The following is an 18,551-nucleotide window of genomic DNA, read 5'->3' as shown; positions in this document are numbered from 1 at the left end:
AGTTGGTCCAAGCAGCATTCAGAGCATGTTGTAGATTAAACAGCATTCACAGCATGTTGTGGATTAAACAGAATTCAGAGCATGTTGTGGATTAAGCAGCATTCAGAGCATGTTGTGGATTAAGCAGCATTCAGAGCATGTTGTGGCTTAAGCAGCATTCAGAGCATGTTGTGGATTAAGCAGCATTCAGAGCATGTTGTAGATTAAACAGCATTCACAGCATGTTGTGGATTAAACAGCATTCAGAGCATGTTGTGGATTAAGCAGCATTCAGAGCATGTTGTAGATTAAACAGCATTCACAGCATGCTGTGGATTAAGCAGCATTTACAACATGTTGTGGATTAAGCAGCATTCAGAGCATGTTGTGGATTAAGCAACATTCACAGCATGTTGTGGATTAAGCAGCATTCAGAGCATGTTGTGAATTAAGCAGCATTCAGAGCATGTTGTGGATTAAGCAGCATTCAGAGCATGTTGTAGATTAAACAGCATTCATAGCATGTTGTGGATTAAGCAGCATTCAGAGCATGCTGTGGATTATGCAACATTCAGAGCATGTGGTGGATTAAGCAGCATTCAGAGCATATTGTGGATTTTCATTTCTGCAGCTTGCCCATTTTGTTACAGAAATGTAGATATTCAGTCAATTTTACGCTGTGCAATGAAAATGTTAGACATTTGTGACAAATCACAACAAAATCAGCATCTAAAAGTACAGATTCTGTGGTGAAGTTCTACTGCCTTTGATAGTACATTACAGTTTATCAATATAATGTATACAAGCAGTTTCATAATTTTGTAATTATATGGCTTTATTTTATTTACCATGTACTGATGCTGAGTGACAGTCAGTGGCGTTGCTAGGGGTGGTGTCACCCAGTGCGGTAGAAGATGGTGTCAAACCGTCCTAGTGTACAACCCCCCCCCCCCCCCCCACACACACACACACACAATTTTTTTTTAACCTGTTGTGAGGAACATCAGTATTTCCTGAATAAGAATCAAATACACCAATTGCCACAGAATGAGACAGTGCTAGAGAAGTTTTCACATTTTAAAACTACAGCTCCCGGTATGATCTAAGTAGTGGTGTAAGGGTCTGCTGGGAGTATTTGATTCACCCATCATTACTGCAGAACTAACAAGTGATTACAGCTCTGATGGGATATAGTGAGGCAAAATACATAATGATATTAGTGACCACAGTTGACATCTTCTCTACAGTCTTTCCTTATCTAATTCAACTGGTACATAGTGATGTGACTTGTTCCAGCTACATCTTCTCTCTACTGAACTTGATGCCCAGGAGGAATTGGCTCCTCACTATGTCAGTGGATTCTGATCCTCTATATGAAAATTATAAATTATATAAACCTGCGAGACACTGTACCCTCTGAATATAATACTATCACACTGCACTCTCTGAATATAATAATGCTACACAAACTGTTCCTCTGAATATAATACTACCACACATTGTACCTTCTAAATATATTACTACCACACACTGCGCTCTCTGAATATAAACCTGCCACAAATTGTACCCTTTCAGTATAATACTACCACACACTACACCTTCTAAATATATAAACTTGCCACACTGTACCCTTTGAATATAATACTATCACACACTATACCCTCTGAGTATAATACTACCTCACACCGTACCCTCCGAATATAATACTATCACACACTGTACCCTCTGAATATAATACTACCACACACTGCACCCTTTGAATTTAACCTTGTTTACAGTGCACCCTCTGAATACAATACCGCAACATATTGTGGACTAAAAAAACAGACTTTCAACTCCCTCCAAAGGTTTTCTATGGATCTGGAGATGGGCTAGGCCACTCCAGGACCTTGAAATGCTTCTTACAAAGCCACTCCTTTGTTGCCCAGGCAGTGTGTTTGGGATCATTGTCATGCTGAAAGACCCAGCCACGTTTCATCTTCAATACCCTTGCTGATGAAAGGAGGTTTTCACTCAAAATCTCACGATACATGGCCCCATTCATTATTTCCTTTAAATGGATCAGTTGTCCATGTCCCTTAACAGAAAAACAGCCCCAAAACATGATGTTTCCACCCCCATGCTTCACAGTAGGTATGGTGTTCTTTGGATGCAACTCAGCATTCCTTTTCCTCCAAACACTTTTTTTTTTAACCAAAAAGTTCTACTTTGGTTTCATCTGACCATATGACATTCTCCCAATACTCTTCTGGATCATCCAAATGCTCTCTAGCAAACTTCAGATGGGCCAGACATGTACTGGCTTAAGTAGGGGGACACGTCTGGCACTGCATGATTTTAGTCCCTGGCAGCATAGTGTGTTACTGATGGTAGCCTTTGTTACTTTGGTCCCAGATCTCTGCAGGTCATGCACTAGGTCCCCACGTGTGGTTCTGGGATTTTTACTCACTGTTCTTGTGATCATTTTGACACCACAGGTGAGATCTTGCGTAGTGGAGCCCCAGATCAAGGAAGATTATCAGTGGTCTTGTATGACTTCAATTTTCTAATAATTGTTCTTACAGTTAATTTATTTACACCAAGCTGCTTGACTATTGCAGATTCAGTCTTCCCAGCCTGGTGCATGCAGGTCTACAATTTTGTTTCTGGTGTCCTTCTACAGCTCTTTGGTCTTGGCCATAATGGAGTTTGGAGTGTGACTATTTGAGATTGTGGACAGGTGTCTTTTATACTGATAACAAGTTCAAACAGGTGCCATTAATACAGATAACGAGTGGAGGACAGAGGAGACTCTTAAGGGTCTATTCACACATACAGTATTCTGCGCAGATTTGATGCACAGATTTGATGCGCATGATTTGAAGCTGTGTTCAATCATTGAGTTTACATTAAAATCTGCAGCAGAAAATCCTGCACCTCAAATCTGCGCATCAAATCTGTGCAGAATACTGTACATGTGAATAGACCCTAAAAAAGAAGTTTTGGTCTGTAAGAGTCAGAAATCTTGCTTGTTTGTAGGTGACCAAATACTTATTTTCCACAATACTTTGCAAATAAATTCTTTAAAAATCAGACAGTGATTTTATGGATTTTTTTCTCATTATGTCTCTCATAGTTGATGGATAACTATGATGAAAATTACAGGCCTCTCTCATCTTTTTAAGTGGGACGACTTGCACAATTATACAGTGGGGCAAAAAAATACTTTTTTGCCCCACTGTATAATGCCCCCTGTCCGGTGCCCCTCACATATAATGCCCCCTGTCCTGTGCTCCTCACATATAATGCCCTGTCCAATTCCCCTCACATATAATGCCCCTGTCCTGTGCCCCTCACATATAATGGCCCCGTTCTGTTTCCCTCACACATATAATGCCCTGCAAGTTGTAATAATGCCCCCAAACATAGAAAAACAAAACTATTCTACTCACCTAATCCACGTTCCCACAAGCAGCTCTCTCCCTTTCTTCATGCTTGCAGCAGATCTCAGGCAGGCGCCATGATGTCACATCATCGTGCTGACATGCCGGGGATCGCGTCCCTGCGGCTCACACGCTGCAAGCATGAAGCGCTTACAGCATATGAGTGTGAATGGTGGAGTGGGTGCTGATAGCTCCTGCTCCACCATTCTAGTGTACTGCCTCTGTATTCTGTATACTCTGTGTTGCTATGTTGACACCATCACGGGATTACTTCACACTTGGTGTCACCCCACTTGGAGGGCAACGTCACTGGTGACAGTCTCTATTATAGTCAAGGGCTTCAATCATAATTCTGCTAGTTGCAACAGTAGAACCGCTGAACTGATCTCCTGTTATTGCTTCACAGTTCAAAGCACTGTATAGTCCTTATACCAAGTTCCAGAGATGTGCAACTACACACGGCCTCTCAGACACACCTGTGCGACGGACCCACTGGCACCACCCCGGCTTCCATTAAGTACATCCAACAAAAGAAAACTGATGTCCAGCACTAGGTGATCCAATAAAAAACTTACCTTTATTGGAGATCCACAATTTGATAGAACACACAGTTGACCCTCTATTGCTAGGGATTTAAAGGGGTAATCCGCCCCTAGACATCTTATCCACTATCCAAAGGATAGGGGATAAGATGTCAGATCGCCACGGTCCCGCTGCTGGGGACCCCCGGGATCGCCGCTGCGGCACCCCGCTGTCATTACTGCACAGAGCGAGTTCGCTCTGCACGTAATGACGGGCAGTACAGGGGCCGGAGCATCGTTACATCACGGCTCCGCCCTCCGTGATGTCACGGCCTGCCCCCCTCAATACGAGTCTATGGGAGGGGGCGTGGCGAACGTCACGCCCCTGCCATAGACTTGTATTAAGGGGGCGGACCGTGATGTCACGAGGGGCGGAGCCATGACGTCATGCTGCTCCGTCCCATATATCGCCCGTCATTACGCACAGAGCGAACTCGCTCTGTGCAGTAATGACAGCGGGGTGCCGCAGCGGAGATCCCGGGGCTCCCCAGCAGCGGGACCCCGGCGATCTGACATCTTATCCCCTATCCTTTGGATAGGGGATAAGATATTTAGGGGCGGAGTACCCCTTTAACAATAATTGCAAGGGAGTGATGCATATAGAAAGCACAGAGTGGAAGGTGATATGGATACATTACTGTGCACTAATTTCACTGATCAGAATAATTTGTTAATGTTAAAGAGTTTGGAGAGGGAGTCTACAGAAATTAACAATGAAATAGAGGGTCAACTGTTTCGTACCACCAACCCTGGTTTCTATCTTGTGGCCTCTCGTACGGAGGCCCTGGATAGATACCAGGAGTTGGTGGAGCGAGATCTGATTGCACTATATGAGACTGGTGCCCAGGACAACACATTGGGTAATTTGAATAAAGCGGAGAGAGATGCATTTAAACAACTAACCAAAAACTTCCATATAGTTATACGTAAGTCGATAAAGGCGGTAATATTGTTCTTCTGGACGCTGGTCTCTATAGGACTTAACTTTTATTTATATTGTGGTAAAAGTTATGATGAGTATATTCACTTAAAATCATGGGCTTGTGTGTGCTTAACAATAATATATGTATTCCATCCAGTTAGCCACTGTCATATAGATTCTGTCACAGGTGGACTACAGTTCCACCATAATTAACACACACAAGCTGCCGCTATTAAAACGCTGACAATGCCCCTCTACATGTTTTGTTGCAACCGCAACGTCCTCAGGAGGGAAAATGGGCTCCAATGGGGTCAAACATTCCCCATCATTAGCAAATATTTTCATGATTTTTGGGGAAATTAAATTTATTTTTACTCCCAATAATCCATTTTTGATTGCATCCAATGGATAGGCAGCTTCATAGACAACCTACTCACTATTTGGAAGGGTACAAGGCAACAATTTGATCTATTTGTGCAGTACATGAATGGCAATCATTTGAATCTCAAATTCACATCACACTTTGACACTGAAACCATTAATTTTTAAGAAATAACATTAGCTACTAAGGAGAATAAAATTATTTCAAGTCCATATAGAAAAGAGAAATCTACTAATTCTATTTTGATGGATACATCATGTCATCCTAAACACGTCACCCAGAATATCCCATATGGGAAACTGTGTAGATTAAAAAGGAATTGTACATTAAAAGATACATTTGCACTAGAGGCTGAACATCTCAATGATAGATTAAAAGAAAGGGGGTATACTAAATAGAACTTGGATAGTGCGATGAATAGAATAAATGGTAAAGATAGAAATAATTTAGTTGGTGGTAAAAATAATGATAAAAATGTATGAGTGGCTACAGATAGTAAGAGGAGGAAACCAGAATTTGTAACGGCATATAGTGCACAGTTTGCGGCAATAAAACAAATTATATTAAAATATTTGCCAGTCTTGCAGGTTGATACCATATTAAAGGGGTATTCCGCCCCTAGACATCTTATCCCCTATCCAAAGGATAGGGGATAAGATGTCAGATCGCCGTGGTCCCGCTGCTCGGGACCCCTGGGATCCCCGCTGCGGCACCGCGCTATCATTACAGCACAGAGCGAGTTCGCTCTGCACGTAATGATGGGCGGTACAGGGGCCAGAGCATCGTTATGTCACGGCTCCCCCCCCCCCCCCCGTGATGTCACAGCCCGCCCCTTTCAATACAAGTCTATGGGAGGGGGCGTGGCGGTCGTCACGCCCCCTCCCATAGACTTGCATTAAGGGGACGGGCCGTGATGTCACGAGGGGCGGTGCCATGAGGTCACGCTGCTCCGTCCCCCGTATCGCCTGTCATTACGCACAGAGCGAACTCGCTCTGTGCTGTAATGATAGCGCGGTGCCGCAGCGGGGATCCCGGGGGTCCCCAGCAGCGGGACCGTGGCGATCTGACATCTTATCCCCTATCCTTTGGATAGGGGATAAGATGTCTAGGGGCGGAGTACCCCTTTAAGGGAAATAGTCGCATCTGGTGTGAATATGGTACCTAGAAGAGGTCCGACATTAGGGTCAATATTGTCAGCTAGTATGTACAGCAGAAAAAACAACAATAACCAGGTTCAGGTTGAGCAAAAATATTTACCCTGGCTGAAATATATAGGAAATGTGGGATGTGGACACACTAGATGTTAACATGCAAGTATATGGGAAAAAAACAAGTGAATTTACATCATATACCACTAATAAAACATATTGCATGAAACATTACATAAATTGCTGCTCTACATACATAGTTTACCTGGCCTCATGCACAGAATGCCGCTTACAATATCTGGGATCCACTAGCAACGAACTGAAGGTGCGCATAAGAAGGCACATCTTGGACATGAAAGGTCTGAAGGTGGGTGTTTCAGCTTTCACCCAGCACTTTATAGAAGTGCATGGGGGAAACATGGATTTTCTCAGTGTCAAAAACCCTGAGGGGGGGGGAGGGGGGACTCTTATTAAATAGAGAAACATTTTGGATGTTTGCACTAAAAACAGTCCATCCCCAGGGACTCAATCAAAGGTTAGATATGATCACAGTGTATGAAGCATTTATTGTGTACAAAAATAACACCAGGATGTTTCTCCAATGCAAGAATAATGTGGATATACCTATATAAGTGAATAAATGTGCATACGGTACATAACTAACATTAATGAATGAAGAATTAATTGTACTTAGAAGAAATCCAGAACGTGTTTTCCAGCTGTCTATTTTAATCGAGTCATGTGATTGAATTTTGTATGCATTTTTGAAAGTTTTTCGTAAATGGAATTATTCTATGACTAAGCGCAATACTTTGTGAAACGCGCCAGAGGTTTTCTTGTACCTGTGTCTTGTCTTTATTGTAGATTCACAATATCATAGAACAAGTTTTTTATTGGATCACCTATTGCTGGACATCAGTTTTCTCTGGTTGGCTGTATAGTCCTTGGTACAGAAACTGTACTATAGGTTCTGTATTATAGGTGCTGTATTATAGGTGCTATATTTTAGGTACATTCAACTTGAAATATCATTTTTTGCATGAGGGATAGTTTGTGGCAAATCCATGTGAATCCACAGCAAATCAGGATTTCACACGCTGCATTGGAAGTGAAAATCAGCTCCATTCATCTATATCAAGTTGTTTTGGTGGCAAGAATACATGTGTTATGTACAGTTAAGTGGGACAGTCGCAGACATCTGACAAAATCTACCTTGTGTGAATCCACCTCTGTGAGTTCAAAATCTACCATTTACCATTAGTCCAATCCCTTTTCTTGGGATAACGTTATAGAGTATGTTAAACTCAACTGCCCCAATTCCCTCCTGAATTGTTAGGCCAATCAATGGAAGGGATGGGTGACAGCTGTCGCAGCAGAAACCCCCTTTAAGGGTCTATTCACATGTACAGTATCCTTTGTATATTTGATGTCCCGGATTTTCTGCTGCAAATTTCAATGTAAACTAAATGACTGAACACAGCTTTAGATCCTGTGCATCAAATATGAGCAGGATACTATTTGTGTAAAAAACCCTAAGGGGGTATTTTTTTTATATATTGCTTGGGCTGCTATAAAAATAAAATCAAAGCATACTCCTCTAATACTCTTAAGGCATGTCCTTTGATTGCCTGCTACTTCCGCAGTGGCCACTCACTTGTTGAGGTGGGATACCGCTACTTCTGAACACATCTCAGTAGGATGACCTGTTAAGGCCAATAACTGACTGGAGCTGACAAAGTGACGGGCAAGATGACAGCAGACATCTCAAGGAGGAGCCCCAAGGGAGCAAGGTAGGTGAGTATGCATTTTTGTTTTAATTTAAAAGCAGTCCCAGCAATATATAAAATAATTCACATATCCAGAATACCACTTTAACTTCAATCCTGTTTGTTGATGGCCATTTCTTATAAAGCAAAAATAGCATGACATTATAGTTGTTCTATAACTTATTAAAACTTCGATCTCTTAAGAATAGAGTGTTTTAGAATCTGTAGAAACTTCCAAAAGCCAATGTCATGCAAAAAGGAGTACCCTACCTGTGTGGAAGCCCCTGAACCTTTGTCACGTCTACTGTTGCAGTGGAGTGTTTACCACCTGTTAGAAGCTCCGAGTTGACAACCCATTGAAGATCCCGGGATCTGGTGCTCTGTAAGTTTATTCCTTTCTTAGCTTTTACCCTGTAGAGGAAATGAAATAAAAATGAGCACTTATGAAGCACAGTATTGTTATACTGACAGTCTATTGATTCTTTGGCACTTTCATTCTTTAGTCTGTTAGCTCATGATATCATCTTTATATCACGGAACCAAAGAAAATTGGTTGCGCTCTACAGATGTTCTGCGCAGGGGACCTAAAAGACTGAAATGTTTTTGAAACCTCAAATACTGAAGGACACTATTCTACTTTATTCAAAGAAGGTGCACAGTTGGCCCCCTTATTACATATTTTCCCCTAAGGTAGGAACAGCTGTACCTAAAAGTGCTATAAAAAAGCTCCTTGTGCCTCGGGGAAGTAGTTGCGCTCAAAGTCTAAAATGCCTCACTGGAGATAGATGCGTTTGATATGTAGTGTGCATCCTAGGCTTTTTTCCCTGGTGTTAATGTGACTGTACATTGTAGACATGAATGCAGACAAAACAAGGGTGGGGAGGAGTAGAGATAAAAGGATGAAGAAGCGGGTGAGTTGGCTTTGTGCCAAGCAGCATCTCATCATGAGTAAGTCTCGAAAACTGCACCCTATTATATGTACGCTACTGAAGAACAAAGTTTTAGGAGAGCTGCCTGCTAGACAAATGAAAATGATGGAGTCAAACACAAATGACACAACACAAAGAAACTGATCCTGGGTAGAGCTGTGGAGAATGAAAATGGTGTTATTCACAAGGCAGGTAAAAACGAGAAAGGAAGCTTTTATTTAAAGGAATTGTAAGGATATGAAGATGTACTGGATGTGTGACACCAAAGGCACATACAGTAAGGCAGCACAGATCAAATAGGAGATGTTCTGGCATGCTAACATGAGACACTGCCGCTTCCTTACAGAGAGACTGATACAACACATACTCATCCAGCATGGTTGCCTAATCATTCATCTCTTTCCAAATGAAGGGGCTAATTGAAAGGTACAATGCAGAGCCCGTTCCTCCCTGCCCCCAATCACAGAGGCTGACTGGGTGGGAGGTAGCAGTGCAGAATGGGGAGTATGATTATTGAGAAGCTGGAATAACAGATTAGAGAGCGCCCCTCCCTCCCCTCTGCGCCCTGATTACACAATTAGGATCTAAAGATAGTGACAGCCGGGGGAGCAGCTGACAGCAGCTACCTGTGCCGCTAATCACTGCAGCCTCCATGACACGTGCGCTCTCAGGATCCTCCACACTGCCCTGCAGAGGGCTCCCGCATCATTCTCTAAGGCTCATACCTCTGCAGACTGGGGAAAAAAACACTGACAATAAATTGTCTAGTGGTGCATAGGTGTAGTCTATGTCTATGACATCTCGCTGTATGGCAGATATGTATGCGATTCCAAAGCACAGAATTGGGTCTCAGAGGCTACTCTGCTTAATACAATACGGACATAATGGTGACAAGGACATTTAGAAATAGGAAAGCAAAAAATACTGTCTTAGAAACTTCATTCTAATGAGATAAAGTCAGGTCCATAGTAGATGTGTATATACAGTAAGCTCTATAGCAAATGTGTATATACAGTCAGCTCCCCATTAGATGTGTATATACTGTCAGCTCCACATTAGATGTGTATATACTGTCAGCTCCATAGTAGATGTGTATATACAGTCAGCTCCACATTAGATGTGTATATACAGTCAGCTCCACATTAGATGTGTATATACAGTCAGCTATACATTAGATGTGTATATACTGTCAGCCCCTTGGTGAAAGTAAATTTACAGTCAGCTACATGGTAGATCTGCATATACAGTCAGCTTCACAGTGGATGTGTATGTATAGTCAGCTGCACATCAAATGTGTATATACAGTCAGCACCACAGTAGATATGTATATACAGTCTGCTCCACAGTGGATGTGTATATACAGTCAGCTCCTAGTAGATATGCATATACAGTCAGCTTCACAAAGGATGTGTACATATAGTCAGCTCCACAGTAGATATGTATGTACAGTCAGCTCCACAGTAGATATGTATATACAGTTAGCTATACAGGGGAAATTTATATACAGTCAGCCCCACAGTGAATGGGTATATACAAAGGAGTACTGCAGCAATAGACCACTTATCCCCTAGGGGATAAGTGTTTGTTCATGGGGGATCCAACCCCTGGAACTCCCCCACGATCTCCCGTACGGGGACCTGGCACTGCCATGGCTCTGCGCAGCTAATGTTGGTATAGTCAACCTCACTGAGGTCTAGAGACATGTCCCCTCCATTCAGCTCTATGGGAGAGGCAGGGATGTAAGAACACTGCATCTCCACCTCTCCCATAGAGATACATGGAGGGGGTGTGTTGGCTGCGGCATCATGCTGCGGCCAACACGCCTCCTGCATGGGAGAACTGTGGCAGAGCCGGTGCCCCGTAAAGAAAATTGCGGGGGGGGGGGGGGGGGGAGGGGGGAGGAGGGTCCCAGCATTCGGAACCCATCCCAATCAGACACTCCTGTGGATATGGTCGACAGTGGCGTTGCTAGGGTTGGTGTCACCCGGTGCGGTAGAAAATGGTGTCACCCCATACCTAACCCCCCCCCCACATAAAAGTTTTTAGCCTGTTGTGACGGATGCCACTGGTGTAGCGCATTGTGAAAAATTCCAGTATAATAATTAAATATACCAATTGCCACAGAATGGAAAAGCGCTAAAAAGGTTTTCACCATTTAAAACTACAACTCCCAGAATTACTTAAATGGGTACTCTGCTGGAAATTATTTTCTTCTGAATCAACTGGTGCCAGGAAGTTAAAATCTGAATCCTTCAAGTAAGTAATTTACAAACCTGTTTAACTTTCTGGCACCAGTTGATTCAAAAGAAAATGTTTTGCAGCGGAGTACCCCTTTAAGCAGTGGTGAGGTTATGCTGGGAGTTAAGTTTCACTCATCTAACTGCAGAACTTACAAGGGACTATAGCTCTGATAGGACATAATGAGGAGAATACACAATGATATCAGTGACTACAGGTGACGTCTTCTCTATAGTGAGGAGAATACACAATGATATCAGTGACTACAGGTGACGTCTTCTCTATAGTGAGGAGAATACACAATGATATCAGTGACTACAGGTGACGTCTTCTCTATAGTGAGGAGAATACACAATGATGTCAGTGATTACAGGTGACGTCTTCTCTATAGTGAGGAGAATACACAATGATTTCAGTGATTACAGGTGACGTCTTCTCTATAGTGAGGAGAATACATAATTATATCAGTGACTACAGGTGACGTCTTCTCTATAGTGAGGAGAATACACAATGATATCAGTGATTACAGGTGACGTCTTCTCTATAGTGAGGAGAATACACAATGATATCAGTGACTACAGGTGACATCTCTATAGTGAGGAGAATACACAATATCAGTGATTACAGGTGACGTCTTCTCTATAGTGAGGACAATACACAATAATATCGGTGACTACAGGTGACATCTCTATAGTAAGGAGAATACACAATGATATCAGTGACTACAGGTGACATCTTCTCTATAGTGAGGAGAATACAGAATGAGATCAGTGACTACAGGTGACGTCTTCTCTATAGTGAGGAGAATACACAATGAGATCAGTGACTACAGGTGACATCTTCTCTATAGTGAGGAGAAAACAATGATATCAGTGACTACAGTTGACGTCTTCTCTATAGTGAGGAGAATACACAATGATATCAGTGACTACAGGTGACGTCTTCTCTATAGTGAGGAGAATACACAATGATATCAGTGACTACAGGTGATGTCTTCTCTATAGTGAGGAGAATACACAATGATATCAGTGACTACAGGTGACGTCTTCTCTATAGTGAGGAGAATACACAATGATATCAGTGACTACAGGTGACGTCTTCTCTATAGTGAGGACAATACACAATGATATCAGTGACTACAGGTGACGTCTTCTCTATAGTGAGGAGAATACACAATGCTATCAGTGACTACAGGTGACGTCTTCTCTATAGTGAGGAGAATACACAATGATTTCAGTGATTACAGGTGACGTCTTCTCTATAGTGAGGAGAATGTACAATGATATCAGTGACTACAGGTGACGTCTTCTCTATAGTGAGGAGAATACACAATGATATCAGTGACTACAGGTGACGTCTTCTCTATAGTGAGGAGAATACACAATGATATCAGTGACTACAGGTGACGTCTTCTCTATAGTGAGGAGAATACACAATGATATCAGTGATTACAGGTGACGTTTTCTCTATAGTGAGGAGAATACACAATGATATCAGTGACAACAGGTGACGACTTCTCTATAGTGAGGAGAATACACAATGATATCAGTGACAACAGGTGATGTCTTCTCTATAGTGAGGAGAATACACAATGATATCAGTGACTACAGGTGACGTCTTCTCTATAGTGAGGAGAATACACAATAATATCAGTGATTACAGGTGACGTCTTCTCTATAGTCTTTCCTTATCTAACCGCCAGGTCCAGCTAAATGTTCTCTCTGCAGAATGTGACGCCCAGACGGCTCCTCACTATGTCAGCGCATTCTCATCCTCTGTATGAAAATAATAATTATTATTATAAACCTGCCAGACACTGTATCCTCTAAATATAATAAACTAGTATACACTAGGGCTGCACGATATATCGCAAAAACAATCGAATCGCAATTTTTGCCATATATCGCTATGGCCCCCGGGAAAATTTGCGATTATCTGCCCGGGCGGATCCCGTGTGCGGCTGCAGTGCGGGCCGGCCAGGGCAGATAAAAACAAATTTAAATATTAAAAGTCTGTGTTTCCCAACCGGGGTGCCTCCAGCTGTTATGAAACTACAACTCCCAGCATGCCCGGACAGCCAAAAGCTGTCCGGGCATGCTGGGAGTTGTAGTTTCACAACAGCTGGAGGCACCCTGGTAGAGAAACACTGATCTAAGTAAAGGGCGCAGGGATAAAAAATAATTAAAACATTATGCTCACCTCTTCCCGGTCCCTGCATCTGTACACCTCCGTGCGGGCCCGGTGTCTCTATACAAGCTGTAGGACCTTTACCTTCAGCCAATCACTGGCCACAGCGGTGTCACATGTCAAGCCAGTGATTGGCTAAAAGGTAAAAGTCCTCAAAGGTCTGCAAACACACACAAACCTAGGGGAATATGTAACAAGGGGTGGAGGGGGCAGAATGTGACAAGAGGGGGAATATGTAACAAGGGGGGGGGGGGAATATGTAACAAGGGGGGGGGGAATATGTAACAAGGGGGGGGAATATGTAACAAGGGAGGGCAGAATGTGACAAGGGGGGGGATTATGTAACAAGGGGGGAGGAATATGTAACAAGGGGGGAGGAATATGTAACAAGGGGGGGCAGGGGGAATATGTGACAAGGGGGGGAGGGGGAATATGTGACAAGGGGGGAGGGGGAATATGTGACAAGGGGGGGAGGGGGAATGTGTGACAAGGGGGGGGATATGTGACAAGGGGGGGGGAGGGGGAATATGTGACAAGGGGGGGAGGGGGAATATGTAACAAGGGGGAGCAGAATATGACAAGAGGGGGAATATGACAAGAGGGGGAGGGGCAGAATGTGACAAGAGGGGCAGAATGTGACAAGAGGGGGGGAGATGTGAGATGTGAAATGGGCGGTGGGCATAAAATGGGTGAATAGTTGTAAAATTTAGGAGATTGGACATGAAATAAGGGGATTTCACTATTTATTACATTGCATCACATATCGAAATCACAATATTTAGGCCCAAAATCACAATCGCACAATTTTCTCATATCGTGCAGCCCTAATATACACTACACTCTATGAATATAAACCTCACACACCGTGCCCCCAGCAGTAGCACCCCCATCATCCACCAGCTGATGCTATTACCACAGAACAGGGGGGTAGGGGGAATGGGCGGGCGGGGGGTGCCCTGGCAACACCCCCCAGCAGTAGCACCCCATCATCCACCAACACCCCCCCATTCCCCCTATGGTAATAGAATCAGCTGCTGGATTATGGGGGTGCTACTGCTGGGGGAGGGTGCTGGTGGATGATGGGGGTGTTACTGCTGGGGGGGTGCTGGTTGATGATAGGAGTGCTACTGCTGGGGGAGGGGGGCAGGTGCTGGTGCATGATGGTGGTGCTACTAATGGGGGGGGGGGGGTGCTGGTGGATGATGGGGTGCAGCCTCATCATCCACCAGCAACACCTCCCCTCAGAAATAGCACCCCCATCATCCACCATGACCAGCAACACCTCCCCCCAGAAATAGCACCCCCATCATCCACCAGCACCCCCCCCCCCCTGCTGGATGATGGTGGTGCTACTGCTGGGGGGTGCTGGTGTATGATGGGGTGCAGCCTCATCATCCACCAGCAACACCTCCCCCCCAGAAATAGCACCCCCATCATAAACCAGCACCCCCACCCAGCTGGATGATGGTGATGCTACTGCTGGGGGGTGCTGGTGGATGATGGGGTGCAGCCTCCTCATCCACCAGCAACACCCCCCCCCAGAAATAGCACCCCCATCATCCACCAGCAATAGCACCCCCATCATCCACCAGCACCCCCCCCCCCTTCTGGATGATGGTGGTGCTACTGCTGGGGGGGGGGGGGGGTGCTGGTGTATGATGGGGTGCAGCCTCATTATCCACCAGCAACACCTCCCCCCCCCCCAGAAATAGCACCCCCATCATGAACCAGCACCCCCCACCCAGCTGGATGATGGTGATGCTACTGCTGGGGGGTCCTGGTGGATGATGGGGTGCAGCCTCCTCATCCACCAGCAACACCCCCCCCCAGAAATAGCACCCCCATCATCCACCAGCAATAGCACCCCCATCATCCACCAGCACCCCCCCCCCCCCTTCTGGATGATGGTGGTGCTACTGCTGGCGGGGGGGGGGGGGTGCTGGTGTATGATGGGGTGCAGCCTCATTATCCACCAGCAACACCTCCCCCCCCCCAGAAATAGCACCCCCATCATAAACCAGCACCCCCCACCCAGCTGGATGATGGTGATGCTACTGCTGGGGGGTCCTGGTGGATGATGGGGTGCAGCCTCATCATCCACCAGCAATAGCACCTCCATCATCCACCAGCACCCCCCCCCCCTTCTGGATGATGGTGGTGCTACTGCTGGGGGGGGGAGTGCTGGTGTATGATGGGGTGCAGCCTCATCATCCACCAGCAACACCTCCCCCCCAGAAATAGCACCCCCATCATCCACCAGCACCCCCCCTCCCTGCTGGATGATGGTGGTGCTACTGCTACTGCTGGGGGGTGCTTGTGGATGATGGGGGTGCTACTTCTGGGGGGGGGAGGTGTTGCTGGTGGATGAGGAGGCTGCACCCCATCATCCACCAACACCACCCAGCAGTAGCACCCCCATCATCCACCAGCACCCCCCCCCCTGCTGGATGATGGGGGTGCTACTGCTGGGGGGTGCTGGTGGATGATGGGGTGCAGCCTCCTCATCCACCAGCAACACCTCCCCCCCCTAGAAATAGCACCCCCATCATCCACCAGCACCCCCACCCAGCTGGATGATGGGGTGCAGACTCATAATCCACTAGCAACAACCCCCCCTCCCCAGAACTCCCACAGGACCCCTTTTTTCTCTGTACCTGGCTGGCTCGGCTGCTCCAACTGTCCCCGGGCTCAGTAGTGTGGGCCTGATCAGTGCGGACGGCGCGTGATGTTAGCGCCGTCCATCTAGCTCCGCCCGCCGACGTCCCGTCACAAGCAAGCCGGGACGTGTGCCGGAGCTACGGGGGGGGGGGGTTGGGGGGGGGGGGGGGTTGTCAGCGCTGAGGACCGGGGGGGGGAGAATTGGGTGCTAGCTGTCAGCGCCAACTGAGGACCGGGGGGGAGGGTTGGGGGGGTGCTGTCTCAGCGCTGAGGACGGGGGGGGGTGCTCTCAGCGGTACAGCGGTAACTGAGGACCGGGGGGGGGGGCTGCTGTCAGCGGTAACTGAGGACCGCGGGGGGGGGGGGGGGGTGGTGAGGGGTGCTGGCAGGGTGGTGTCACCCCATCAGCCTGGTGTCACCCGGTGCGGTCCGCACCCCCCGCACCCCGGTCACAACGCCACTGATGGTAGAAGTTGTTTATCACTGCAGCACTCCTTTAAGTCCACAGTGGATTTCTTTATATTGTTAGCTCTAGTATCAGGCAGATAATGTACAGTCGCGGCAAAAAGTTTTTGGACTGACCAAAAATTTTAGTTTTCACAAAGTTTGCTTGCCATAAAAATTAACTTAAGCATAAAATGCCCATTTCCCCTGAACTTCACCCCTGCCACATAATGATATGCTGAATTATAAGACCAAACTGGATGCTTTTTAAAGGGGATGGTGTTTAACATCATTGACTTTTTCTGCTGACTGTGGCTACCTCCAAGGAAACACGTGCAGTCATCATTGCTTTGCATCAAGGCTTTACGGGGAATGACATTGCTGCTTGTAAGATTCTCCCTAAATCAGCCATTTTTTCAGATCATCAAGAACTATAAGTTACAAAGTTCAATTGCAGTGAAGGATGTTTCAAGGTGCTCAAGAAAAAACTCAGGACTGTAACTACGCTGACATTTGGCCAGCGCGCACCGGCTCTCTTGTGAGGGGGAGCAGCCTGATGACGCGGCTGGCCATGTTAGGAGCACCCGTGCTGTGGGCACAGCACTCGCTTCTGTCTGTCTGATTGACAGGCAGGGAGCTGCACTGTGCTCTTCAGTGTATCGGTTCATGACAGGCCGGCATGAGTCCGAACTCTATACATTGGGACATGTAGGGAGACCCCTAGTGGTCGTTTACTAAAAGTAAAAAAAAAAAGATATAAAGATACATTTTTGTTAATCACATGTTATTAGAAAGTTGTTTCTAATACATTGATAAACAAAATATAACAAGTTTTTGTGGTGACAGGTACTCTTTAACATGGTTCAATAAGAAATAACTGACTAAAAGATCTAGAAACACTAAAGCAGCAAACTTTGTGAAAACCAAAATTTGTGTTAGTTTTAAAACTCATGGCCACAACTGTATACACAGTCAGTTCTGCTGTGTATATACAGTCAGCTCCATAGGCATGTATATATAAAGACACACCCACAAAGGATGTGTATATACAGTCAGCTCCATAGGCATGTATATTTACAGTCAGCTTCACAATGTATGTGTATATTTAGCCAGCACTGCAGTGGATATGTATATACAGTCATCTCCATAGGCATGCGTATATACAGCCACCACCACCATGGATGTATATATACAGTCAGCTCAATAGGCATGTGTATATACAGTCAGCTTCACAATGGATGTGTATATTTAGCCAGCTCTGCAGTGGATATGTATATACAGTCATTGCCATAGGCATGTGTATATACAACCACCTCCACCATGGATGTGCATATACAGTCAGCTCAATAGGCATGTGTATATACAGTCAGCTTCACAATGGATGTGTATATTTTAATAAAAACCTATAGCTTATGCCTCTAGGACCTCACCAATGGTGCATAATGTTGTGTGGACAAAGATAGATGTAACAGCGTTTATTCAAAAATTGCTTTTAATTCAGATATGTATATGACATACACATTTCTACTGAGGAAGGGGTCGGAGGTCTTTGTTTCCCAGTACCCCGAAATGCGTTTAGAAATCTGGCACTATTCACACAGTCACCATCAGCGTCCATCTGCAAATACCTCGGCAACAGAGGAGTTAAACCTGCTCTACTACGCCCTGCCTGGCTGTAACCTTACCATCCATTGGATCGCATAGCCTCATCTCCTGCTTCCACGTGGGATGCCAATCCCAGACCTTCCATTGCTCCCGGAGTACCATCACCAGCAGACCCGTTGTCGCACCCGAGCCGACTGACACTCCTGCCGGAGTGCCAGACTAGTGCCGTCTGTGCTAAGCCGGTAAGCGAACGTGGTCCCGAGCGCTGCAACTGCCGCTTGCTCCCCTGC

General features: G+C 45.5%; 1 protein-coding gene across 2 annotated transcripts in view; it reads right to left on the bottom strand.

The window, feature by feature from the left end:
- Window positions 1-18,551, bottom strand: part of TMEM132E (transmembrane protein 132E) — a 466,206-nt gene that overhangs the window by 72,622 nt on the left and 375,033 nt on the right. The window contains exons 1-2 of one of the 2 annotated variants that reach the window (XM_056556521.1): window positions 18,342-18,490; window positions 8,471-8,611 (exon numbers count right to left, since the gene is read on the bottom strand). In XM_056556521.1, coding sequence (XP_056412496.1) covers window positions 8,471-8,611; window positions 18,342-18,406 — 206 coding nt within the window. In that variant the 5' untranslated portion in view covers window positions 18,407-18,490. Of the gene's footprint in view, window positions 1-8,470; window positions 8,612-18,341; window positions 18,491-18,551 lie in introns of those variants that run through there. The other variant, XM_056556520.1, reaches the window with a different exon arrangement.

This window comes from Hyla sarda, chromosome 2 (genome assembly GCF_029499605.1).
Source record: "Hyla sarda isolate aHylSar1 chromosome 2, aHylSar1.hap1, whole genome shotgun sequence".
In the NCBI taxonomy this organism is placed as follows: domain Eukaryota; kingdom Metazoa; phylum Chordata; class Amphibia; order Anura; family Hylidae; genus Hyla; species Hyla sarda.
This window is presented reverse-complemented; position numbering and strand designations above follow the sequence as displayed.